General features: G+C 34.5%; 2 protein-coding genes across 2 annotated transcripts in view; one reads left to right on the top strand and one right to left on the bottom strand.

Moving 5' to 3' along the window:
• Nucleotides 1-24,065, bottom strand: part of LOC124371738 (peptidyl-prolyl cis-trans isomerase D-like) — a 42,878-nt gene that overhangs the window by 14,656 nt on the left and 4,157 nt on the right. Inside the window, exons 3-4 of the mRNA XM_046830077.1 lie at nt 18,047-18,153; nt 2,601-2,801 (exon numbers count right to left, since the gene is read on the bottom strand). Coding sequence (XP_046686033.1) covers nt 2,601-2,801; nt 18,047-18,153 — 308 coding nt within the window. The remainder of the gene's footprint in view (nt 1-2,600; nt 2,802-18,046; nt 18,154-24,065) is intronic.
• Nucleotides 20,591-22,983, top strand: LOC124371741 (protein ALP1-like). The gene is made up of 2 exons (XM_046830081.1): nt 20,591-20,928; nt 21,925-22,983. The coding sequence occupies exons 1-2, from the start codon at nt 20,636-20,638 to the stop codon at nt 22,808-22,810; spliced, it is 1,179 nt and encodes a 392-aa protein (XP_046686037.1). The 5' UTR covers nt 20,591-20,635; the 3' UTR covers nt 22,811-22,983.

Here is a 24,065-nt window from a genome sequence, read left to right as displayed (position 1 = left end):
GAGGGCACACTTATTCGCGTTTTTACTACGTTAAGAACTTTATTTTAATAAAACTATTATTTATTGTACATCGTTACAAAGATGATTAAATCCTCTATAATAACGTATTTATTTAAAAATATATCAACCTTATGAGGTAAATCAAAATCAAACAAAAAGTCAAACTTACATGAAAAATTTTGTTTTAATTGTTGTATAATTTATTGTATATAAAGGGTTATAAATATAAAAATTAAGATAACATTAAGACTTTGTCTAGACCAGACAGGCGGGACCCGAGTGGCGGCGGTACCAGAGGCGCGAGGCAATGGCGGGACACGAGTCGCGGTTCCGGCGGCGCGAGGCAGCGCCGGATCACGTGGCGAGTCATCAGTGTCCCTATCTTCTTGGTTAGAATGGTGAATGTCCTCATCACTAAACACATTGTTATTCATGGAACTTTCATCGTCACTGAAACTATCACCTTCATCATCCACTTCATTGTCAAAAACGCGATCAATTTCGCTATCACACAAACATCTTGAACCTGCCGTGTATGAAGTACAGAACCAAGTGTAAAGACTGCGAAAAAAACTAACGAAATGATTTCAGTAAATAAGTGGTTATAAAAAGTCCCAAATAGTTCATCAAATTCCGTAAGATAGCAGCACAAGTCAGAAAGAATTGTACTACTAAACAACAAGATCACCGTCAATGAAGTAATGAATGAACCGTTTCAAATTATTAATCCTAGATATCGTCCCTAGTCATAAAACTATGAATAAACAAGGCAACAATAATACTGCCAATAGATATTTCCAGTATTAGTTCCCCAAACAATCGTAAGACAGCAGCACAAAGCAGAGGGCGTTGATAAAGCAGTTGGAGGCGATTGGAGGCATTTGGACTTTAGCAAACAGGCGCCCTGCCGAGGCATTTCGAGGCGTTTGCCCGGGAGAGGGTTAAAAATGTTGTAATTTTATGAAACATGTTAAGCAAGAGATTCATAACTTTTGGTTTTGGGATACAATTGCTTTTCTTTATCTTGATGTGTCCTATTACACAAATATTAAACTGTATCTCTCATCATTTAGGAGATATAATTATGACTTTGATGTCGGTTATTACTATGTTTCCCGAACTAGCTACAGAAGTAAGCATCAGTAATGTTTCCATAATTTGATTTTACCATATTCGCGCACTGCTTTAAAGTTGCTGAAAAAAAATTTCACAAAAAAATTAACCTTGAAAAATTAAACAGAGAATGTGAGAAATCATAGCAAAACTGTAGCCCTACATAATCCCAATCAAGAAGGTTGAGGTTTTCCCCCTATATTACATTTACTTATAGATTAATATACTAAAATGACAACAAAATACTCAAACGCACACCCCACTTGAAGTATAATGACAAAAACATCTGAACTGAAAACAGACACTACTTTGCAGAATCACAGTACATACACTGCACACTGTCAATGGATATATTTTCTTGCCAAATGCAGAGCTGTCATCGATAGATTTAGTTTAAGTAGTAAAGGAGGTCAATTATGACTGTTCAGCACTCAGACCTATCGAAATCAACCACACCGCAGTGATTGTATTTACAGAAAATTTTAAGATTGCGCAGAGTTGCTGCAAAATTTGTCCCAACCTTAGGTTTTGTCACTTCCTTTACAATTCATCCTGAACTGTGAGTGGAAATTCCATCCATACAGGACTTTGATTGTTCAGAATCTTAACAAACTTTTGGCGTATGAAGAATTTTTAGAGAGAGAATGCTTTATGTTCTTAAATCTGATGTTTTTCAATGATGAGTGATAAAGCTCACTTCCACTTTTGCACAGCTAAAACCAAAAACAATTTTATAAACAACCACTGTAAAAATTCGTGTATGGTACGGAGTTTCAAAAATGGGTATTATTGAACACTGCTCACATGCATGGTTAAGATATACATGGAAATCGTTAGAGGAACATTCCTCAACATGTAATCTTACAGTGGTACAGCCTAAAACCCACCTAGGTTAAAATAAACAAATCACACCAAAGCATTAAGACAGACACAACTCAGGAATAACAAGAAATATTCCTGACTTATGCTTGTCAGAACGTATTAGTATGATTGTTTATTTTAATCTAGGTTATGTTAGTTAGTTACCTGCCTGAGGAATATATTACACAGCAGATGTTGAAACCTAGTCTTACTGATATTTTGTATAATTGCATAATAGCAAATGTCTGGCAAAATCCAGTTGCCCTCCATAGTCATAAACAAAACTAAAACAAAAATATCCTACTTGACCTACATTAAAATAACAAAGACCTACAATATCACTGATAATGTATCTTTATAAATGGCCAAGAGCACTACACCTTCAGAGAATCTACAGAGTTGTTTACAAGACTAAACATCTATGGTTATCGAGTGGTAATCACAGGGATGGGTCTCTCGCCAGGGCCGAGCGGCTGGTACGAGATGTTGTTGATGATATTGAAGCCCTTGACAATACGACCAAACACAACGTAGGAGCCATCCAAGTGTGGTGTCTGACCGAGAGTCACACAGAACTGAGAGTTGTTTACAAGACTAAAGATCTATGGTTATCGAGTGGTACTCACAGGGATGGGTCTCTCGCCAGGGCCGAGCGGCTGGTACGAGATGTTGTTGATGATATTGAAGCCCTTGACAATACGACCAAACACAACGTAGGAGCCATCCAAGTGTGGTGTCTGACCGAGCGTCACGCAGAACTGAGAGTTGTTTGTGTCTGCCTGTCTGCACTTTGCCATACTGAGTACACCCTTCTCCGAGTGCTCAAGCTGAACAAAAACAGAATCCGTCTATATAACCAAAATTATAACAGAAATTCAAAGATTAGTTGTGAAATTTGTTCAAGTAATGCAACTTTATCTTTTCACAGTGTCTAAAATGCTTATCTTAAATCTTTAATATCAAGTGCGGGTTATTGGTTTAACCCTTTAAGCGTCATGAAAAATTAGACCTGATCTTTGATAAAGTTACAATTTTTTTCAATTTCCAATGTGTAAAGTTAAATTTATTTTCGTTTCTGTATGTCAAAATAGAGTTATTTAACGGTAAATAAAATTCGTTTAGCCTTTTTTGGATTACCTAGGATAATTTTTAACTTTTGAGAATATCGTAGAATAGCAGTGTAGTTGTCACTAATATTTTTATAATTTATTCAGTAAGTATGGGAATGAAACACAGTTTTATAGATAAACGTATACTATATTACAAACCAATAAAATTAGAAAAATACAAAAGTAGACAAAGAGTTTATTTAGTGGCGGGCTGTCACAACTGACATTCCACGCGTCTCCCGCAAGCCACTGTTATCGCGTGGACTTTGAACCTTCTTATCGCTCGGCAACCTGTAGGACAGCCTTGCAGGGCTTGAATTATGTTTCTTGCTTTGTGATAACATCCTTATGACCGTAGTAAAATATTAAAAAGTTTGGGGTTGACCAAGTAATTGCTCAGAATTACCAAATCTTCAAATTCCGAATCGTCTGGATAGGCCATTCACACGAATAATGGTAAAAAACACTAAATAAATACTGGAAACTGCTGTATTTAATATGAATAATTTACTTTAAAAAGAATAAGACACAACAGAAAATTAGCGATAACCGAAATACATATGCGTGTACCGGACGCTTCTCACTAACAACTGGCTAGATGCCTTGACGGGAGCTCCCGTCAATGACTTTGTGAAAGGCGCGGGGCCACGCCCGCTAGACAGTGTTTGGCCAATTAGAAGCAACTGCCACTCCCATTGTAACAGAATTCGAGGCAGGGCAACCCGTCTGTATGTCGCATGACGACTAGGACCATCTAACAGCAAAATATTCAACTAACATAGCAGTAAGAAAATAAAGAATGCAAAAACGCGGATCCACGGCAATAACGTTTTGAGCTTGTAGTGGCCCTCCGCGGATCCGCGTCAATAACGCTGGAAAGGTTAAAACATTTTACTCATTTGGAATTAAATTCCTTCTGTTTCAATATCAAGAATCGTATATAGTAATAAAACTCCCCATTTCTTAAAATTGTCCGAATGAAACATCAGCTAGAAAAAACTCGCTTTCCCCCCCCTCCACCCTATCAAAAAGACAAGGTAAATGCTACTGAATTGAGAGCCCAAAATCCTCTTTTAGATAAAAAAATACTGGCTTTACTAAAGTAATTGATTCCAGGAATAATGAAGCCAATTTAAAAATAATGTTCAACTTTCTGGTCCTAATTTTGAAACTGAAAATCTGTACAGTTGCTTGACTCTGGAAAATGGTATTGATACCACCAGTGATAACAACAGCTGTGAGGTTGTCATTAAGAGAAACTGAAGAACCAGACAAACGTTAGTGTGTAGGGACAGCCATGGGAAAGACTTATCGTGGCATATCAATAACAATTCAAAAACTTTTGGTGCTTTTAGTTTCGTTCATCTTTAGCCTTAATGTAAATAACCGTATTGTAAATGAAAATAAGGTTCAAAACATTAATTTTACATGCAATAATAATTTACGCTTGTGTGGGACATTTCTGTTATGCCTTGTGTTGTATTGATGACTATTATCTAGAATTGCACTGTTTTATCTTCTTCTTGTTTCGCATAAAGAACTGTTTCATAAATATATAAACTGTATACCGTTAAAATTCCATTTTCTGTACATAATTTCTTAACGGAGTCAATCTTTTTAAGTCTAAGGATAACTCGTAGAGCTCTCTTTTGTTGGACTAGTAACCTATCCAGATTCTTTTTTTATTGTTGCGCCATGTATGCTTATTCAATATGATAAGTGTGAATGCACTAGAAAAAAATATACGGATCGTAAAGTTTGTAAACTACAAACCCTTGACAACTGTCTCCAGAAGATAGAAGACATTTTATGAATAATATGGTCAACATGTTTATTCCAGGAGAGGATTTCATCAATTAAAATTCCTAAAATTGTGGTGTATTCAACTTGGCTTACTTTCTCTTCTTTTACACTGATGCCAATATTAATTTTGGTTCTGGTTTGTCTTGTAGAAAAATAAATAAAATTTGATTTGGTGGAATTTAAAAGTAAATTTTTGCCATCAAAACATTGTTTAATCATATTTATGCTGATGTAAGAAGAGCAACACTGTAAACATGCCCCATTGTACAAGAACATACACATTTCTGATAACAAAATCAATATTGAAACCTTTATCACCATGTTTAAACTGACAAGTTTAGAGTTAGACTTAGTTAAAACATTTTAGATGGTTTTCTGAGAAAATTGACTCACAAAACTCGGAAGATCAGTATGACCTTAATTATTTTTAACCATGCTGGTGCTGAGGTCTATTACTGATTAAAAATTCACAACTAATATTTGTTAACATACTGAAATCAATTTTCTTAACAATACTTCTATAAACCAACAACATATTTTGTACATATATAACATAATTACTTTTATTATAACAAATATTTTAATTTCAAAGTAAAATTTGTTTCTAAGTTTTTAAATTTACAATATAACTCTTAGTAAACATACTTTGAAGTATTTTCTTAAAAAAACATATTTATATAATGCAAACAAATTTGAAAAGGCTACAAAATGTCGAAAGGTGAAGCTTAATTAGGGAAAAACAAAGAAATCTTGACAAAGAACTATTTAGTGGCCTAACAGCCTTAACCCTTTTAACAACCCATTTTACTTTCTTATGTTTTCACTAGAAAAAGAAGGCACTGCACTCTTGAGCCTTTAGTAATTTGTTTTTAATTACTTAAACTTTTGTAGCTCAACTGGCATTAATGTAAAGTTTCACTTATTCACCAGTAAATTGACTGTCACTCCTAGAATAATGCAAAGGATCAGGAGATTGTTGTGTGACTAAATAACTCTTCAGCGGCCCTTTTTCAACAAATATTGAGTGTTGAGATAAACTCATCATATGCTTTTAAGGGATAAACATGGTGAATTCCAGTGTCTTGTAAAACAAATGGAAAGGAAAGCTCAGTGAAGGAATTGTGTTGCTCCATGACAAAGCTCGGCTCCATATTGCTGGTGACACCCAAACGTTAATTTGACAGTTTCGTTGGGAGCAATTCTACCACCTGCCTTATGGTCCGGGTTTGGCACCGTCAGACAATCACTTGTTCCTGCACATGAGCTAAGCACCCAAGTGCTTTAGACCTGACGATAAGTTGAAATATGCTGTGATATCGTGGCTATCGTCACTGGCGGAAAGTTTCTAGGCAGAAGGATTTTAAAAGCTTTGGTCACCCACTGCGATAAGCTTTTGAAAATTGGTGAAAACTATGTCAACTAGAATTTTACTTATCTTTGCCAGTATGAAAATTTAACTCGTTTTGAAAAAACTTATATCCATCACAGTAGCAAATTATGTTAATGATTTTTGACATATTTTGGTAATCTATGAGAACTGATTAAGCATTGTACCCACGCATCCCGTCAAGGTGATGTCCATTCAAGGTCTGCCACTCCAAATCAGTCCCCCACTAAGCCAACATTACGTTTCACGTCTCTGCTAGTGTTGGTTGTGTGGTTATATAGCTTTGTTTGTCGCCATGTCAATCATGTACGTTTTTTTAATAAAAAAAGGACAAATGTTCATGATAAAGAACAATCTGGACTGTCATGAATGAAGGAGAAAAGTTAAAGAGAAAATTCTCCAAAACAGACGCTTTATTATTGACGAACTTCATCAGAAATTTCCACAAGTTTCAGTCTGTAGTTTATAACACTGCTACTGATAAACTTCGTTACAAAACATGTGTGCGAGATGGGTACCAAAATTGTTAACAGAAGAATGTAAAGCAAAGCATATGGCACATTCTTTGTCTTTTGTGACTTGGTATGAGACGTGGTTTGGGTACTACACTCCAGAGACTCAACTTCAATCCAGTGAGTAGCATCACACAAAATCCCCGATGAAGGTACGGAAATTCAAGCAAAACCTTCCTTCACGGCCAGTTTTTTGGGACCGGAAGGGCAAAATTTTAATAGAATTTTTGCAGGAATGAATGATAATAAATGCAGAGAGATACTGTGAAACGTTATTGAAGCTTAGGCACAATATTCAAAACTGCCGGCGAGGCCTGCTCTGTAGCGTTCTACTTCACAACAATACTCGGCCTCATGTCACAGTAAGAACACAGACACAGCTGGACAAGTTTTGGATCATCCACCATACAGCCCTGACAGCATCAGACTTTTATCTTTTCCCAAAACTCAAGAAAATAATATGTTGAAAGAAACCATTACTAACTAGTGTAACGGTCAAACGGCAGAGTCTTTGATGATGGGATCCTAAAGCTGGTGCTAAGACTTAAAAAATGATTAAATGTTCATAGTGACTTATATAGACAAGTGAATAAATGTTCATAAATTAGTTTGTGATACATTAGTTCATACATAAAGTTTCCCTTGGTCCATTACTGCTTTTATTGTACTGGCCGTTTTTGTACCTATGATAGGCTGGTACAATTTTGCTGCCTCCTTTCAATTGTAAGACCACTTTGGCCTACCGTTTGTCTGTTGTTTGTTGACATTACGTTTTTAGGCTTACTAGGCCTAGACCTATCCTGAAGAGCAGTTGACGATCCTTGGCCTTTGTTTGTTTTACTTTTTTGGGCTGGTTGGCCATATACTGCCATTGTTTCAAATTTTTATATATAGTCAATAGTCAAACCACTTTATTCCAGAACATGTAAACGGTGCAGAGAATAGCGTCACTACAATAAAAATAAATACTAATATTAATTTTAAAATATAAATATAAAATGGTAACATTAGTTCATTTAAATGATAAAATTTATATCTTAACGATTTATCTTCAATTCTTCTTTAAATGTATTAATCGGTTTTTGTATTGAAATATTCTTCAAAAGAATATACAAATTAGTTAAATAATCCTTTACTTCTTTTTTAAATTTTAACAGATCTGTTTCAATTATAAATTTTGTTGGTAAATTATGTATATATCTTACACCTCTTTAATATTTTTTCTTTTCATAAAATTATTGATTGTGTTTAATCGATATGTCTATTAAAACGAGTATTATACAGGGTCTGTATAATAAGTAACCGGACTGAGCCTGCCCCGCTCCGTCAAAGCGTCTGCTAACCGGTATCTGGTGCTGTAGTGGTGGTGGGGGGTTTAGTGAAAGGGAACCGGGCTGCAGCAGTTGCCTCCAAGCGCTTGGAGAGTTAGTATCGAGCGAGAGCGGAGTGCATGTTCAGTTACCCCGTCGGAGTGAAAATGGAGAGAACGATCAAGCAACGTTTTAGCATTAAATTTTGTGTCAAACTCTAGAAAACGGCCACGGAAAACTCTTCAAATGATTCAAGAGGCTTACGGTGAGGATGCTCAGTCCAGAACTCAGGTGTTTCAGTGGCACAAAAATTTCTGGGAGGGCCGCGATGACGTCCATGACAAACAGCGCGTCGGTCCTCCATCAACGAGTCACACGGACACAAATGTGCTAAAAGTGCGTGATGTGTTGAACAGTGATCGTCGTCTGAGCATTCGGGCTATCGCAGATGAGGTCGGAATTGATAAGATGACCGTTCAAAAACATTATTAAGAACGATCTGGGCATGAGGAAGATCTGTGCGAAGCTGGTACCCAAACACCTGACTGATGAGCAAAAGAAGCGTCGTGTTGCTGTCGCTTCGGAAATCCTTGATCGACTGCAAACCGAACCAGAGTTTTTTCAACCACGTTACAGGATTACAGGAGACGAGACGTGGGTTTTTGAATACGATCCTAAGACGAAGCGGCAGAGTTCGGAGTGGCACACACCGGCGTCACCACGACCGCATGAGCAAATCGAAGGTGAAGTCGATGCTCATTGCTTTCTTTGACGTGAAAGGCATTGTTCACAAAGAGTTTGTGCCACCCGGTCAAACTGTAAACGGCCAGTACTACAGAGAGGTGCTCCGTCGACTAACCGCCCGGGTTCACCGAGTCCGTCCGGAGATTGCCGATTCGTGGATTCTCCATCACGACAATGCGCCGTCGCACACCTGCCTGCTCTTCACCGAACAGATGGCAAAACAGTCGAGGGCAATGTTGCCACAGCCTCCTTACAGCCCGGATATGGCACCACCGGACTTCTTTCTGTTCCCCAAGATCAAAATGACTCCTCAACACTGAAGCCTGACAATGAAAGAGAAGATTCAAATGAAAAACAGGATGATGATTCTGATTCGTCAACACTGAAGGCAGGAAGCGAAGTAGAAGACATAAACGAAGAAGAGGTATATGTTTCTGTAGAATACTTTTATTAATATAAAAGTTAATTATTTTGATATTAAAATCACAGTTTTGGTTATAGAGGATTACTTTTATGGGGGGTTAGGGTCAGATTTCTCAGGACTTAAAACATTAATTTTGTGACTGTGTATTTATAGAGAAGTTGGACTTTATACATGGAGTAAGAAGGTGTTTACATTGCGATTGGCAATTCATATTCCTGGATATTATGCATTTTAAAGATATTATGAATACTGCTGGTGCAAATATTGAATAAATTCGCACACCTGCCTGCTCGCCACCGAACAGATGGCAAAACAGTCGAGGGCAATGTTGCCACAGCCTCCTTACAGCCCGGATATGGCACCACCGGACTTCTTTCTGTTCCCCAAGATCAAGATGACTCCTCAACACTGAAGCCTGACAAAGAAAGAGAAGATTCAAATGAAAAAACAGGATGATGATTCTGATTCGTCAACACTGAAGGCAGGAAGCGAAGTAGAACACATAAACGAAGAAGAGGTATATGTTTCTGTAGAATACTTTTATTAATATAAAATTTAATTATTTTGATATTAAAATCACAGTTTTGGTTATAGAGGAGTACTTTTATGGGGGCTTAGGGTCAGATTTCTCAGGACTTAAAACATTAATTTTGTGACTGTGTATTTATAGAGAAGTTGGACTTTATACATTGAGTAAGAAAATGTTTACATTGCGATTGGCAATTCATATTGCTGGATATTACGCATTTTAAAGATATTATGAATACTGCTGGTGCAAATATTGAATAAATTTTGAAAGAATTTTAATGTCTTTAATACAATAAGGACCAATGAGGTTAGTTTTGAAGTGAATCTATGAACTTGTTGATAGAGATAAGTTTTGGAAGGCCTTGAGAAATGTTTTGAAGTTATGTCTTGTGCCATTTTGAAATGAGTATATATAGTTCTCTCTCTCCTTTACTTTACTAGTTATTTAAACTTAAGGTAAATAGCATTTCTATTTAGTTAGAGATTAAGATTGAAGAAGGGTTCTTTCAAAATTATAGTGCTGGTAAGCGGCACATAAAGAGAGAGAGATGGAGAATGGGAGAGAAAATATGCTAACCCAGGTCTAAGTGAAATTTGGTTATGAATATCGTCACACTATATATAGAGCAATCAACATGTGACGATATTATATCTTATTATATTATATATATATATATCTTTTTACTGACCCTAACCACTTTGCCGCTATGCTGCTATTGTACAATGGTGTCAACCAAACTAAACTGAATGACTGAATTGTGGTGTCAGTGGTCTTTCTTATTTAGTTAAAGCTCTTTCTGCTGGAATGGAGTACTTTTGCTGTCCAAGATCAAGTTGAAATGAACTTATTGTCAATGAAAATGTAAAGAAAAGTTTTCTGAGAAGTACATCTATGCAATGTAAATGAAGTGGTAATAACAATGTGGCATACTAAACTGTCAGCATTATAATTTAATTTACATATTCGGTTTCAGATCAATTGGTAGGAAGAGACCTTCTCACAAAGCATTCATTTGCATCTGAAAACTTATAGAATATTTAAAAAAACTGCTGTCAAGTCAATCCACCCAGGCATCAACATTTAAAATAGTATCGTCTGTGCCATATAAAGCACAGGAGTATACGCTTTAGCTGAAGTAATTGTGAAAAACATGAAATCCCATATACCAATAGCGGAGTCAAATATTTTACCAAATATTTTTCTACGGTGTAGAATTGTGAAAATTATGTTTGGTGAAAAAGAGGTTAGGAAAATTCTGTCATTTCATAACAGGGCCTGCAATTTTTTCGTTCAAGGGTAGAAATGAAAGATCTTTGGACGCAGGCAAGCCAAGAAGACAATGTGGTTATGGAAATGTACGAGTATACTAACTACCAAGTACTTAAAGTTCCACAGTAACTTGAGACATCATAGTAGGTTTCAAAAAGTAAAAAAGAACTTTAATTTCGTATATATATATATTCTATATATATATATATATATAGAATATAATATATATATATAGAATATATATCGTTTATATAATGAATGATTGTCTATATGTCCTTTATAGCTCCATAACCATTTGACCGATCTTTATGAAAATTTGTATGTACATGTATTTTTTACAAAGAAAATTTATATGCTATGCCCATTGATTTAACTCACTACTACGCCGGGGTGTCGCAAAATATAAAGGTTATCAAAGCGCCTGAAACATTATAAACTGCAATTACGAGACAGTTATGTATGTTAAATAGCCAAACACTATTGGAAGGTGCTAAGTTCTGATGTATATTTGTCTTAATATAAATGAATTTCTGGTTGAACTTAAAGCTTGAGTGTTAGACCACTTTATAATAAAGTACATGTAGGTGTACAGTGGCTATAAACATACACTTTTAACAGATTTTCTTGATCATGGCAACAAGGTAAACGCTACAACGGCATTGGAAATATAGTTCGCTTGAACCAGAAGTGATCATATACAAGTAAAGCTTACGAAAAGTGTGTGAAGCCGTTAGAAATAGCTAGTATTTAATAAAATGATTATTCTTTTCAGTTATTGACGTAACATTTGTTACAATTTTCTGTTGAGCCATCCCTTCTCTTTATTATGTATGTGAGACATATATATTGTTGTTTTTGTTGTTTAGCTTCAACTTAACACTTATAAAACCAACTTTATAGTTTGTTCATAGATATAATTATGTTGATCCAGAAACTGAAAACATTCTACTTCTAAAGTGTTTTGTTCACTCAGAGACCTGCTATGAAAAAACTATAAATTATCTATGAATACAGTTAATGGAAGATGATCTGTATTATTGTAGCATTCCTTGCAGTCCTCTTTCAAGTTCTCTTTTGATCAGTCAGTTCAATTTGAAGTTCTGAAGGTATATTTTCAGTTTCAGCTTTTAATATAAATTTTAGGATTTTATCTGTTTCTTGCAAATTTCAGAGTGGTTCCAAATTTTATTTCCCTACTCTTTTTGAAAGAGTGCAAGGTATTTTTTTAAATCTTTCACACATACAAACAATTATTTTCTATGAAGTTTCAAGTTGAAGAAAATGATATGGATAGCATAATTTTTACTGCTAATGCAAGCTTCCAAAGCCAGTGATCATCTGAAAACTTTTCTAAGGCTGGCTGGGCCTGTTAAATCATGAAAATGTCAATCGCTTGAATTAAAAAACACTTAGCAGAAATTGTACTGTACTTAGTGAACATGCGTCAAAATGATAGGACACATCTGGATATTAACTCCTGATTTCCAAAAGAAAATGCCTGAGTTAAAGTTATAAAATTTCCTTTACTCACAAACAATTTTCTGTCCCAGTAACATTGATTTTAATGAAACAAAATTCGGACTCATTCATACATTACTTGTACAAAGCAATCACATGCCACTTAAATTTCATGCAGACATTTTAGAACAGGTGATTAATGACAATCAAGTCTTATGTCTTCTGGTCGGTGAGCAACCATATTAGGTAAAAGTTGAGTGAATGAAATGTTTGCTTGTTTTGGAGGAATAACTATTAAAGAGACACCTTAAGGGGACGCGGTTCGGGACTCTGGAAAACGTTCAACGTGCTACGACGAGGGCTCTAGACAACATCGAGGTTGCCGACTTCCAGGGAGCGTTCAGGGATTGGAAAATACGGTATCAGTGTGTTATCGACTCCAATGGGGACTACTTTGAAGATTTCTAAAGAAAAATTGTACATATTTTGCCAATAAAAAATTTCCTGAAGTCAGTCCGGTTACTTAATTATACAGACCCTGTATGTATGTTTATTAGTTTTTAGTATGGGATCAATCATTTGTTTTATATAAATTATTGATTCACATAAATCACGTGAAATTTTTTCAAGATATGGAAATTCTGACAGTGGTTTCTTACTACGTCCTGGCAGTGATTTTGTCTGCCTGTACAAATGGACTTCAAAGACTTGCTGCTTTTCATTAACACAATACCAGATTTGCCAACAACTGCAATCTTCCATTTCACTGCACAGCATTGTACATGAAGAAACCAACATACGCCGGCACTAAGTTTTACAACTCTCCTAGTTGGGTTGAAGAGTAAAAAAAAACCATAATCTCAAACTCCATTTAAAAAAATGGCCTACTCAACGACCATTCTACACAGTGGATGAGTTCCTACCATGGAGAAACTTTTGACAAATATATTTATTTTAACTTTGTTCTTGAGGAAATGTGGTGTTATGTAATTTGTTGACGCCTTTTAAATCTTAATTATTTTTTTATAATCTCTCTCCCTTCCTCCCTCCCACCCTTAATGTAGCACCAAAGAGAAGACTAAGACGTGCCATACTGAATGCAAAATGTGGAAAACTGTTTTCTGTTTTGATTTGCTTTGCGCCATTTTACAAGAATCAGTGATCTTGCCAGTATTTTCAATTTCAATTTAAGACTAATACACAATATTATTAAACAAACTCACATTTTTATTTTCATCATAATACTAACATATTACAAAAAATTTAAATCTTATTGAGTTATTTAGGATTTTCTGTCCTGGCTGAAATTAAAATAATACAAGTTTGTTATGTGTGTACACAAAGATTTGCTATGAATGCTCACATTATCAGTCAAATAAAATTCAACTGAACTTATATACAGATTTACTAATCTGTTTCACGATTAAAACTTGCTCGGTGAGATACTGCGCCTCGAGCGCCAGTCTGAGTAATACGTGATAAGCGCCGCTACTGACCCGACCTTACCCTCACTGCTACTGAATAGTACTGAGTAAGTAAACTGCTGATTGTAATTGTTAATTTGTATATTGATTCTCACCTTTTGATTATTTTAGGTGTCCCAATTATCTGATGTGAATTAGCTAAACCAAAGTTATAGTCTGCCTCTTTTAAAAACTGCTCTAAATCGAGTTAGACTGTCAAAGCCTTTTGTAATTTTTTTGTCCATACATACTCTCAAGGAAATTTTTTGAAATATATATTATAAATATTCAGTCAGTACAGTAAAGTACCAATAAATCAATATATTACAGCAAACAATGATATTGAAGTACCGAACAAGTAAGTCGAGAGCACAAGTTCAGTTAGAAGCTGATTAATAAATATTGTGTGAAAAATATTTGATTTTAATTATTTGTTTTGAATAAATTTATTACAAGTGACTTTTAATTTATTTAATTCGTTAAAAGTTCTAACTGAGAAGTATTACAATTTTAGTATTATTTTATTTTAATAAAGTTCTTTTATTGTGAAAAACAAGCGAAGTTTTCTTTTATTTTATGAGCAAGTAATAAGATCCATGAATATAATTTTATACTCGAGCATTGGGTATAGTTTATCTTATTGTACATAAAAATAAAAATATTATTGTTCTAGTTTTAATAGTAACATTTTAAGAACAATTTAAAAAGAGTATTAAAAACATTGATTTACGACACAGTTGTTTAGGTTAGTCAGATATGTGACCGGAACTGGCAGTCATTTTTTAATGAAATGCCAAGGGATTTTCTCCACCATTGCAAGCTTTTTTTCAAAATTCATTAAAAATATACTGTAAGTCATTTGATGTTAAAATAGTTTTATAGAATATAAGGATTTTACAACTAAAGATATATTCTCATGTTTCTCTTACACAAGTTTTTTTTTGTTTCAAAGTATATGTAATGTAATTTTTGTACTCAAAATATTTTTTAAGTTTTGTATTATCCCAAGAGTATAAAAAACCCCGTAAGTAAAAGATTTAACATAGCCAAATGTTGTAAATTTGATTTACTTTTTGTATTAGTAATAAATTAAAGCACACTCACTCTTTAACACAAATAAGAAAGTATTTTTCATTGTAAGTTTTTTAGAAACAAAAATGAGTTTTAGACACACATATAAAAATTTAAAATTGTGAAGCAAAACGAAACCCTCTATTTTCTTGATAGGTTCTTTCATAACTTATTAATTAATAAATAAATACACTTAGATTATTAAAAATGTTTGTTATTTTATTATATTTGACAACCGACATTGTAAATTATTGTTTTATTATATAAATTATGTATGTGTATGAACAATGTCAGTACTTTTGTACTTTTTTTAAATAAAATTGATATTGATATTGCAAAAGTTAATAACACGATTTTAATTTTAAATTATGAGAATGAAAAAACAATTGTTCACCATTTTAACACTTGTAGATACAAACAAACAATATATAAACAAGATGTATTGATTGGTTTGTACAATAACAACTGGTCCATAAGACTAATACAAAAGAACCTTGAATTTAGGAGGATAATTCCTCATCCCAAAAATAAATTAAAATCTCATCACGGTTCCTCCGTAAATAATGTCGCTAGTCACTAACACTGGAGATTGTAAAGAGGAGGCCTTGGAAAATGGTTAGGCTAATGTCAAACAAAACGGAGATGATTGTAGTGTTATCTCTAATCTCCCACAACAACAATGTCTTCAGAGGTACGAGCAAACACAGTTTAAAAGCATTCGTCACAATAATCTCTACTGTCAGGAAAAGTACACCCATTGCTTCTTTACTGGAGAAGAAGAGATAAAATTCCTAATTAAGGTCTGACTAACAGAATATCCAATAATTTGAGTAGACAACCTCAAGGAGAAAATTGAATAATGTAGATAAACAGACATAGAGTTTAACTTTACCACAATTTATGCCGATGATACCTCTTTCCTCATTAAAAAATTATTTTTTGTCTGAGGGCACTTTGTTGGAGGCACTTGGTTTGAACTAAATATGCCTTCGATTAAACAAAGTAAAACTCAAAAGTTACTTGTTTCTTTAAGATCTATAAATATTGATTCTAAACTTTCATGGAAATGTCACATTGATGGAGTTTGTAAAATATTGTCTAGAGTAATAGTTTTACTAGCTAATTTAAGGAATCTGTAACTACCATTTATGTACAAATGGCCTATTATTCATTTTTTGAAAGTATTATAAGGTATAGTTTAGTGATATGGGGGAATGGGGTAGGCATAGAGAAGATTTTAATCCTCCAGAGAGAAGCAGTAAGAATATTAACTGGCTCTAAGCCATTAAACTCATTGTAGACCACTTTTTGTAAAAACCAGTATTTTAACCATTGTAAATTTGTATATATTTGACGTTTTACTTTTAGTTAAGAAAGATTTTAACAAATACCTTTTAAGAAACATGACAGATTACCATAATACCAGAAATAATAATAAGCTCGAATTACCAAGGTATAGGTTAACTAGATCCGTGAATTACCATAAGCATAAAGGCTTAAAAATGTATAATAATCTACCTGATTCATGGCAAAATCTAACAGAGAAAACGTGTTCAGTAGTGTTACATGACTGGCTGTCTAGAAATCCATTCTATAAATTGGACAAATATTATAAAGCTATCAAAGATGTGATATGAAGTTGTAGCCTACGAAGTAGTAAGAAAGTGGACAACATTTAATCTGAATATTAGTACTTATATTATATCTACTTTCTAATCCTTGAATACAATTGACTCAGACCAACATGTAGATGGAGAGGTACAAAATTGAATCAGACCAAACGTGTAGATGGATGGGTACACAATTGACTCAGACCAACATGTAGATGGATGGGTACACAATTGACTCAGACCAAACATATAGATGGATGGGTACACAACTGCCTTAGACAAATCATGTAGATGGAGAGAGTACACAATCAACTCAGACCAAACGTGTAGATGGAGGGGTACACAATAGACTCAGACCAAACGTGTAGATCGAGGGGTACCCAATAGATTCAGACCAAACATGTAGACAGAAGGGGTACACAATTGACTCAGACCAAACATATAGATGGATGGGTACACAACTGCCTCAGACAAACATGTAGATGGATGGGTACACAATTGACTCAGACCAATCGTGTAGATGGAGGGGTACACAATCAACTCAGACCAAACGTGTAGATGGAGGGGTACACAATAGACTCAGACCAAACGTGTAGATCGAGGGGTACCCAATAGATTCAGACCAAACATGTAGACAGAAGGGGTACACAATTGACTCAGACCAAACATATAGATGGATGGGTACACAACTGCCTCAGACAAACATGTAGATGGATGGGTACACAATTGACTCAGACCAATCGTGTAGATGGATGGGTACACAATTGACTCAGACCAATCGTGTAGATGGAGGGGTACACAATTGACTCAGACCAAACGTGTAGATCGAGGGGTACCCAATAGATTCAGACCAAACATGTAGACGGAAGGGGTACACAATTGACTCAGACCAAACATATAGATGGATGGGTACACAACTGCCTCAGACAAACATGTACATGGATGGGTACAAAATTGACTCAGACCAAACGTGTATATCAAGGAGTACACAATTGACTCAGACCAACATGTAGATGGAGAGGTCCACAATTGACTCAGACCAAACGTGTAGATGGAGGGGTACACAATTGATTCAGACCAAACGTGTAGATCGAGGGGTACCCAATAGATTCAGACCAAACATGTAGATCGAGGGGTACACAATTGACTCAGACCAAACCTATAGATGGGGGTACACAATTGATTCAGACCAAACGTGTAGATCGAGGGGTACCCAATAGATTCAGACCAAACATGTAGACGGAAGGGGTACACAATTGACTCAGACCAAATACATTATTTTGAAATGGTAAATTACAACAACATAGTTACAGTGTTAAGAAAAACATATTTGTGATAATAAATTTAAAATTAAGTTAATTGTGCAATATAAGCATTCCTTACAGATAAGCCTGCTTTTTCATCTTCAAAGTATTGCCCGTAAATGCTCTCTCCTCCTGAACCATCGTTGTTGATGATGTCTCCCCCTTGTACAATACACTCGGGAACAGCTGCAACATGAGGTCAACTTTAAAATGTTATTTTATTTATATTTTTAAAACTTCTATTAAATAGTACATTTTATTACCAGAAGCAAAGCGAAGGTATCACAATGGAACTTTCGAGATGAGTATTGAATGATACTTTTCATCATGATGCAAACAAACAGACGAAATCTTTTAAAAGATTATCTAACAAGAAATTATTCTTCCATAAGAAAATAAAACGCTATTTTATAATTGATTATAGTGTTAAAATAAGATGTTTGAACATAGGACTGTGAAAATATTTTTTAAACAGAATCATGCTGATGTGTTTCAATTATTTGTAAAGCAGAAGAGATGTTCACATAGAGGTAGTATTGTTTGGAAGAGGGAAGATCATCCGACTTAGCGCATGGGAAACAATTACTCACAGATCCCAGCTGTATTGGAAAGTAGCACATTACATTACAGAAAAATGGGGAAAAAATGTTTTAACACTTTAGTTATAGTTGTTTATAATCACATATCTGGTAGTGAGTCCATAATGTGCTTTAAAAAAAGAAAAAATAGTTGCTGTCTATAACAAAATACCCACATAAAATTGTAAAACATAAAAAGTTTAATTTGTATTTGTTTGTAAGAAAATTCAATTATATTTTTTCCACAGTTTATATTTGTATTGTTTACACAGAATAAAGGATTATCATTACTTTTAAAATACTTTATTGCATACAGGTGGAGTATTTATAGATTTGAAGAAGTACATTTTTTCTATTACTAAAATGCTTTAATTTATCACAATTACTTTAAGTATACTTACAATGACTACATAATAACTTAAATAAGTTTTCATGTTTCGTAATTATACTAATATATAAAACTGTTAGACAATAAAACCTAACGCTTCAAACAAATGGTAAGTGAATCCAAAAACAGAGAATAATAATCGGTCTAGCCATCTTTAAAATAAAACTAAAGCGTAGTTAGTTGTCATATCAGAATATGCAAAAAGCACATTTGAATGTTATATATCAGAAATTTGGTAAATTCATTTTTTTTTTAATACAAGATCAAAAGAGGAACTAGTGCTCTCGGCTATCGGTCATGGACTGACATCATGTCCCAGTGGGTATGTCTACCTAAATGGGTTAAATTATTTAACCCTTAAGTACTGCCACAGGGTGTTTTCAGACCCCCACCTTTGTAAATCTAGAGACAACAACCAGAGGGTGTTAGCTGCAATGTTGCACATCTCGGTAGGTAGTTAACTCATGTGTGATCTGTTAAAACTCATCTGTGGTTATTGTCAGTTCACGTCACTCTGCAGCAGTGAAAACAGGGTTCGAAATGCCCTGAGGTGTCGTTTTATGTGGGGGTTGCTGTTACAATTCGTCCATGTAATTAATTATTATTGTAAAGTGCTTTTTGTGTTTTATTTTCTAATACCTTTTGGTTACAGTTTTGATAATGGATTAAGAAGAGAATAAATTAAGCCAGAATTAGGCAATATCCTTAAAGATATCGAGAGAAGTTGATAACTTTCTTACTGAACCAGAATCAATAATGAGGACCTTATCAGTGCTTCTGACCATGACACTAATTCTACTGAAAATAACCATGATGGAAGGAAATTGGATTTGCACTGGTAAAAATATAAGTTGTATGGCAATCTGTCATTGCTCATATTCCAAAATATACCCAGCAGTCTTTAAACAAGATTGCACAAGGTCTATTGGAGAGAGGAAACACCAACAGAGCTATCATAGAAAGAAGGAAAGTTCAATGTGTAGAGTGAGCAAGGAACATGTACACGAAATAAGTGCTTCTTGTGCAAAATTTAGTAAACCAGCACAAGAACACTGCTTGAGAACTGAAGCTGAATCAGAATAAGGATTGGTTGGATACATTTTTTGCAACAAAATAATTAATTAATTTTTCCCAGTAATTGCTTTATTTTTGTATTTGGATTTTAATTAAAGCAGTAAATTTGGTAAATTAAAAAAATGCATAACAAAATAAATGTGTGTTATGTTTTTGTAGACAATGAATGCATATTTTTAGTTTAGAAAGGTTGAGTAATTTACTGAAGCGTAACAAGAAATGTAGGGGAGAGGGGGGCACATGTGGACAGGGGGCACAAGTGGACAATTTGAATTTCCCGCCATGCAACTAACCAGTTTAGTTCAAACTTTGTTCACAGAACAGTGTTGGTCTACTGTTTCCTCCAGATAAATTTAGTGCTGTTTGGCTACATGGTTTAAGAGGTAAGAATATTTTTTATGTTTTTTATGTAAAAAGTAAAAATTGAGCCCAAATTTTAACTTTAAAAGCTATTTTATTCGGGCTCTTCCTTATAACATAAGGTATTTTTATAAACTTAGTAATATTTAAGCAACATTTTAGGCCCGGCCTCCACTTGCGATTTGTTGTCGCGCGATTGTTTTGTCGCAGTCGCAAAAACTTAATTGAGGTGCATCCACTTGCGACAGAATCGTTGTAGATTTTGATCATGGATGACATCGAAGCAAGTGTTGTGATCGCGCTTTTACTTCGTGCTAGACGTAAACGGCGAAAACATAATTACTGGGTTCACCCAATAACAAGTCAGCGATTACTAAAAGGGCAGTTTCACAAGTTATTTGAAGATTTGAGTGAACATCCTATAAAATTCTTTCAGTATTACCGAATGACGAAAAATAGTTTTGATGAACTTTTGAGAATAATTGGTCCATCAATTACATATAAAAACACAAAATGGAGATTGTCTATACCACCAGAAGAACGTCTATCAGTGACTTTGAGGTGAGTAATAATTACAGAAAATCAAATTATCTTATTTGTTTATCTATTAAAAACTCTTTATTAAATCAAAACATTTTAAAAAACACAAGTACAAATTAATAAAAATCAAATGTTATAGGAATAACTAAGGGTTAGTAGTTTACCCATTAAAAGAGTTACGATAAATCAAAAAGATCACTTCCACTTGCAGAGGGTGATGACAAAACACTTCCTGCAAAATCGTTGTAAAAATTCTGCATTGGCCCAGTATTTTGTGGATACACAGGTTGGTTAGAATTATGTCCGTAAGCAGAATGGCTATGCTGTGGCTGTTGTGTATGTTGGGAAGAGCTGATGTAACCAGGGCGTGGATTAATGTTTCGAGCTTGCCTCATGACGTTTAAAATTTCTATCTTAGCATAATGCTTTTGCTCTTCATTTAATTTTCCTAACATTGGAACCAACATTAAAGCGAAGTGTTTATCTTCATTACCCTCGTCACTTTGTCTTGCTTTCAAAATGTTCAATAAAGATGTCTCATATGAGTTTGCATTTTGTTTCTTACTATTTTTACGCCTTTCACGCTCGGTCTGTGCATTAATGCCAAGTGAGCATCTTGCAGTAGAATTACCTTCTTGAATGTCATCAGATGTATCATGTGGTTGCTCTGGTTCATATCCATCCGTTTCATTGAGGGAGATATTACTAATAGTTTCTCTTCCTTTTACAAAGGGAACCAAAAACAGCAACGCATCAAAATGGATATACTTTCTTCTTTTTGTTGCTCCTTGGCCTGATGTGGTTTTTCGTTGTGCTGCAATTTCCCTCAAAAAGCAGTCCTTTAAATTCTTCCACTTTTTTTGAAACGTCTGTACCTGGAATACAAATTTAGTATTAACCCCCCTAGAATAATTAAAAATTATATTTTATTGATTTCAAATGTAAAACCTATGCCATAACTTCATCATAACACTTTTGATATAGTACCTCCTTATTTTCAGAATTTATTATTTTCAGGTACCTTGCCACTGGGAACAGCTTCATTTCGTTACACTTTGAATATTTATTGGGTGCCAGCACAATTGGTCACATCATTAAAGATACTTGCTCAAAATTGTGGACATGTTTACAACCAATACACATGCCTACCAAATCAGAGGAAGATTGGAAGGAGATAGCAAAACAATTTTACTTGCGAACGAACTTCCCAAATTGCATTGGTGCCATTGACGGCAAACATATAAGAATTCAGAAGCCAAATCACTCTGGATCTCTTTTTTACAATTATAAAAATTACTTTTCGATTGTGTTACTTGCTGTAGTAGACGCAGACTATTGTTTTACAGCAATCGATGTAGGATCTTACGGTAGTAACAGTGATTCAAATATTCTGAAAAACTCCGCACTAGGTGCAAAGTTGATTGATGGCAAACTGAACATCCCTCAAGCTCAAACTCTTCCTAATGACGAAAATGGAAAACCTATGCCATTTGTTATAGTTGGAGATGAAGCATTTGCTACATCAAGAAATATAGTGAGGCCTTATCCCAGGAAGAATTTATCCATGAAACAAAGAGTATACAACTACAGAATGTGCCGTGCTCGAAGAATGGTGGAATGCACGTTTGGTATTTTAGCCAACAAATGGCGAATTTTCCATCGGCCATTGAATGTCCAAACGAACTTAGCGGATGACATTATTAAATCATCCTGCGTTCTCAACAACTTTGTAAGAAGAAAAGATGGTATTCGAGTTGAAGATGAATGCTATGAGTGTCCGCTGGTATGTATACAACAAGTCGGTGTACGGGGTACCTCTTCAGGTATCGAAGCAAGAGACTACTTGGCAGATTACTTCATTTCACCTCAAGGCTCATTACCTTGGCAATACGACCATGTTTAAATCAATAAGAAGAAGTTGGCATAATAATACATGGAAGTGATTTACAGAAGAAACCTCTGTTTAAAAAATTGTTTAATACATGTTAAGAGTAACTAAAGTTTAATAATTTCATTATTAATCATTTATACAACCATATCTTGTTAGCCAAAACTACATTTTGGTTTAAATAAATTGCTAATAAAACTATGAACGATGTTTTATTTACAGAAACCTATTAGGTAGACCCTATTAAAATGAAATATTGAAAAAATGTTTCTTGTGAAATAATAATAAAAAATAAACAAAACTGTTGGGAATAAATTAAAAAAGCATACAATATTTTAATAGACGATAATATAATAGATTTATAAGATAATACAATATCAAAGACGAAAATAAATTGATTAAATCGGGAACATATAGAACTGCAATGAATCCGATAAGATATAAATTATAAGTTAGTGTAGGCTACATTTTTTAGATATCCTGTAGGTGGTATTTTTAGCCAATTAATGCTATCATATTTAAATCACTCACCTTTATGTTTCTTTTTCTTTTGATGTAAGGTCATTCCAGTTTTCTATCACTTTACCACACACTTCAGTCCACAGTTTTTCTTTTATATTTCGGTCACTGTACTCTTTTAATTGTTTATTATAAAGAGCCGGTCTCTTTTCTACTTCACTAATTAGCAAATCAGTATCAATGACTGATAATACTAATTTACTAGTAGAGGTTTCACTGTCAGACATATTTATTTAGTTAACAAACAGCCACCGCTCGACAGTACTCAGTCAAAAATGCGACTAAATAATCGCCAGTGGATGCATGTCGATGCCTGTCCGTGTGACTCATTTTATTTCCGCGACAGTCGCGTCGCGGTCAAAATAGGTCCAGTTGCGTTTTTTAAATCGCAGTCGCATTTCTGTCGCATGTGGATGCGCCTGCATTTAAAACAATAGGTTCTATTTTTGCGACTAAACAATCGCGCGACAACAAATCGCAAGTGGAGGCCGGGCCTTATTGTGTAGAAGATGTCATAAATCCTAACCTAAAAAAAAATATCGATGAGAATGCATTCAAACCACCTACAATCTACTGGTGGGGTACATGTGGACACTTTCAAGGGGGCACATGTGGACAAGGGGTAGTTTTGGACAAGTGTTATATTAGTTACTTATTTAACATCTCATAAATGTATAGCTAATAAACTAGCATGTACACTTGTTGTGAATCATTTTTAGTCATTTTCATGATCTAGAACATTTTGTTTTGC

This window comes from Homalodisca vitripennis, unplaced genomic scaffold, assembly GCF_021130785.1.
Source record: "Homalodisca vitripennis isolate AUS2020 unplaced genomic scaffold, UT_GWSS_2.1 ScUCBcl_1890;HRSCAF=6079, whole genome shotgun sequence".
In the NCBI taxonomy this organism is placed as follows: domain Eukaryota; kingdom Metazoa; phylum Arthropoda; class Insecta; order Hemiptera; family Cicadellidae; genus Homalodisca; species Homalodisca vitripennis.
Note: the sequence above shows the minus strand (reverse complement) of the source record. Positions and strands in the feature narration are given on the sequence as shown.

Bases quoted from the DNA above. Each gene is read 5' to 3' on its own strand.
- LOC124371741 (XM_046830081.1), top strand. From the start codon at position 20,636: ATGGATGACATCGAAGCAAGTGTTGTGATCGCGCTTTTACTTCGTGCT. The intron at 20,929-21,924 runs GTGAGTAATAAT...TATTATTTTCAG, and splicing joins CGTCTATCAGTGACTTTGAG to GTACCTTGCCACTGGGAACA.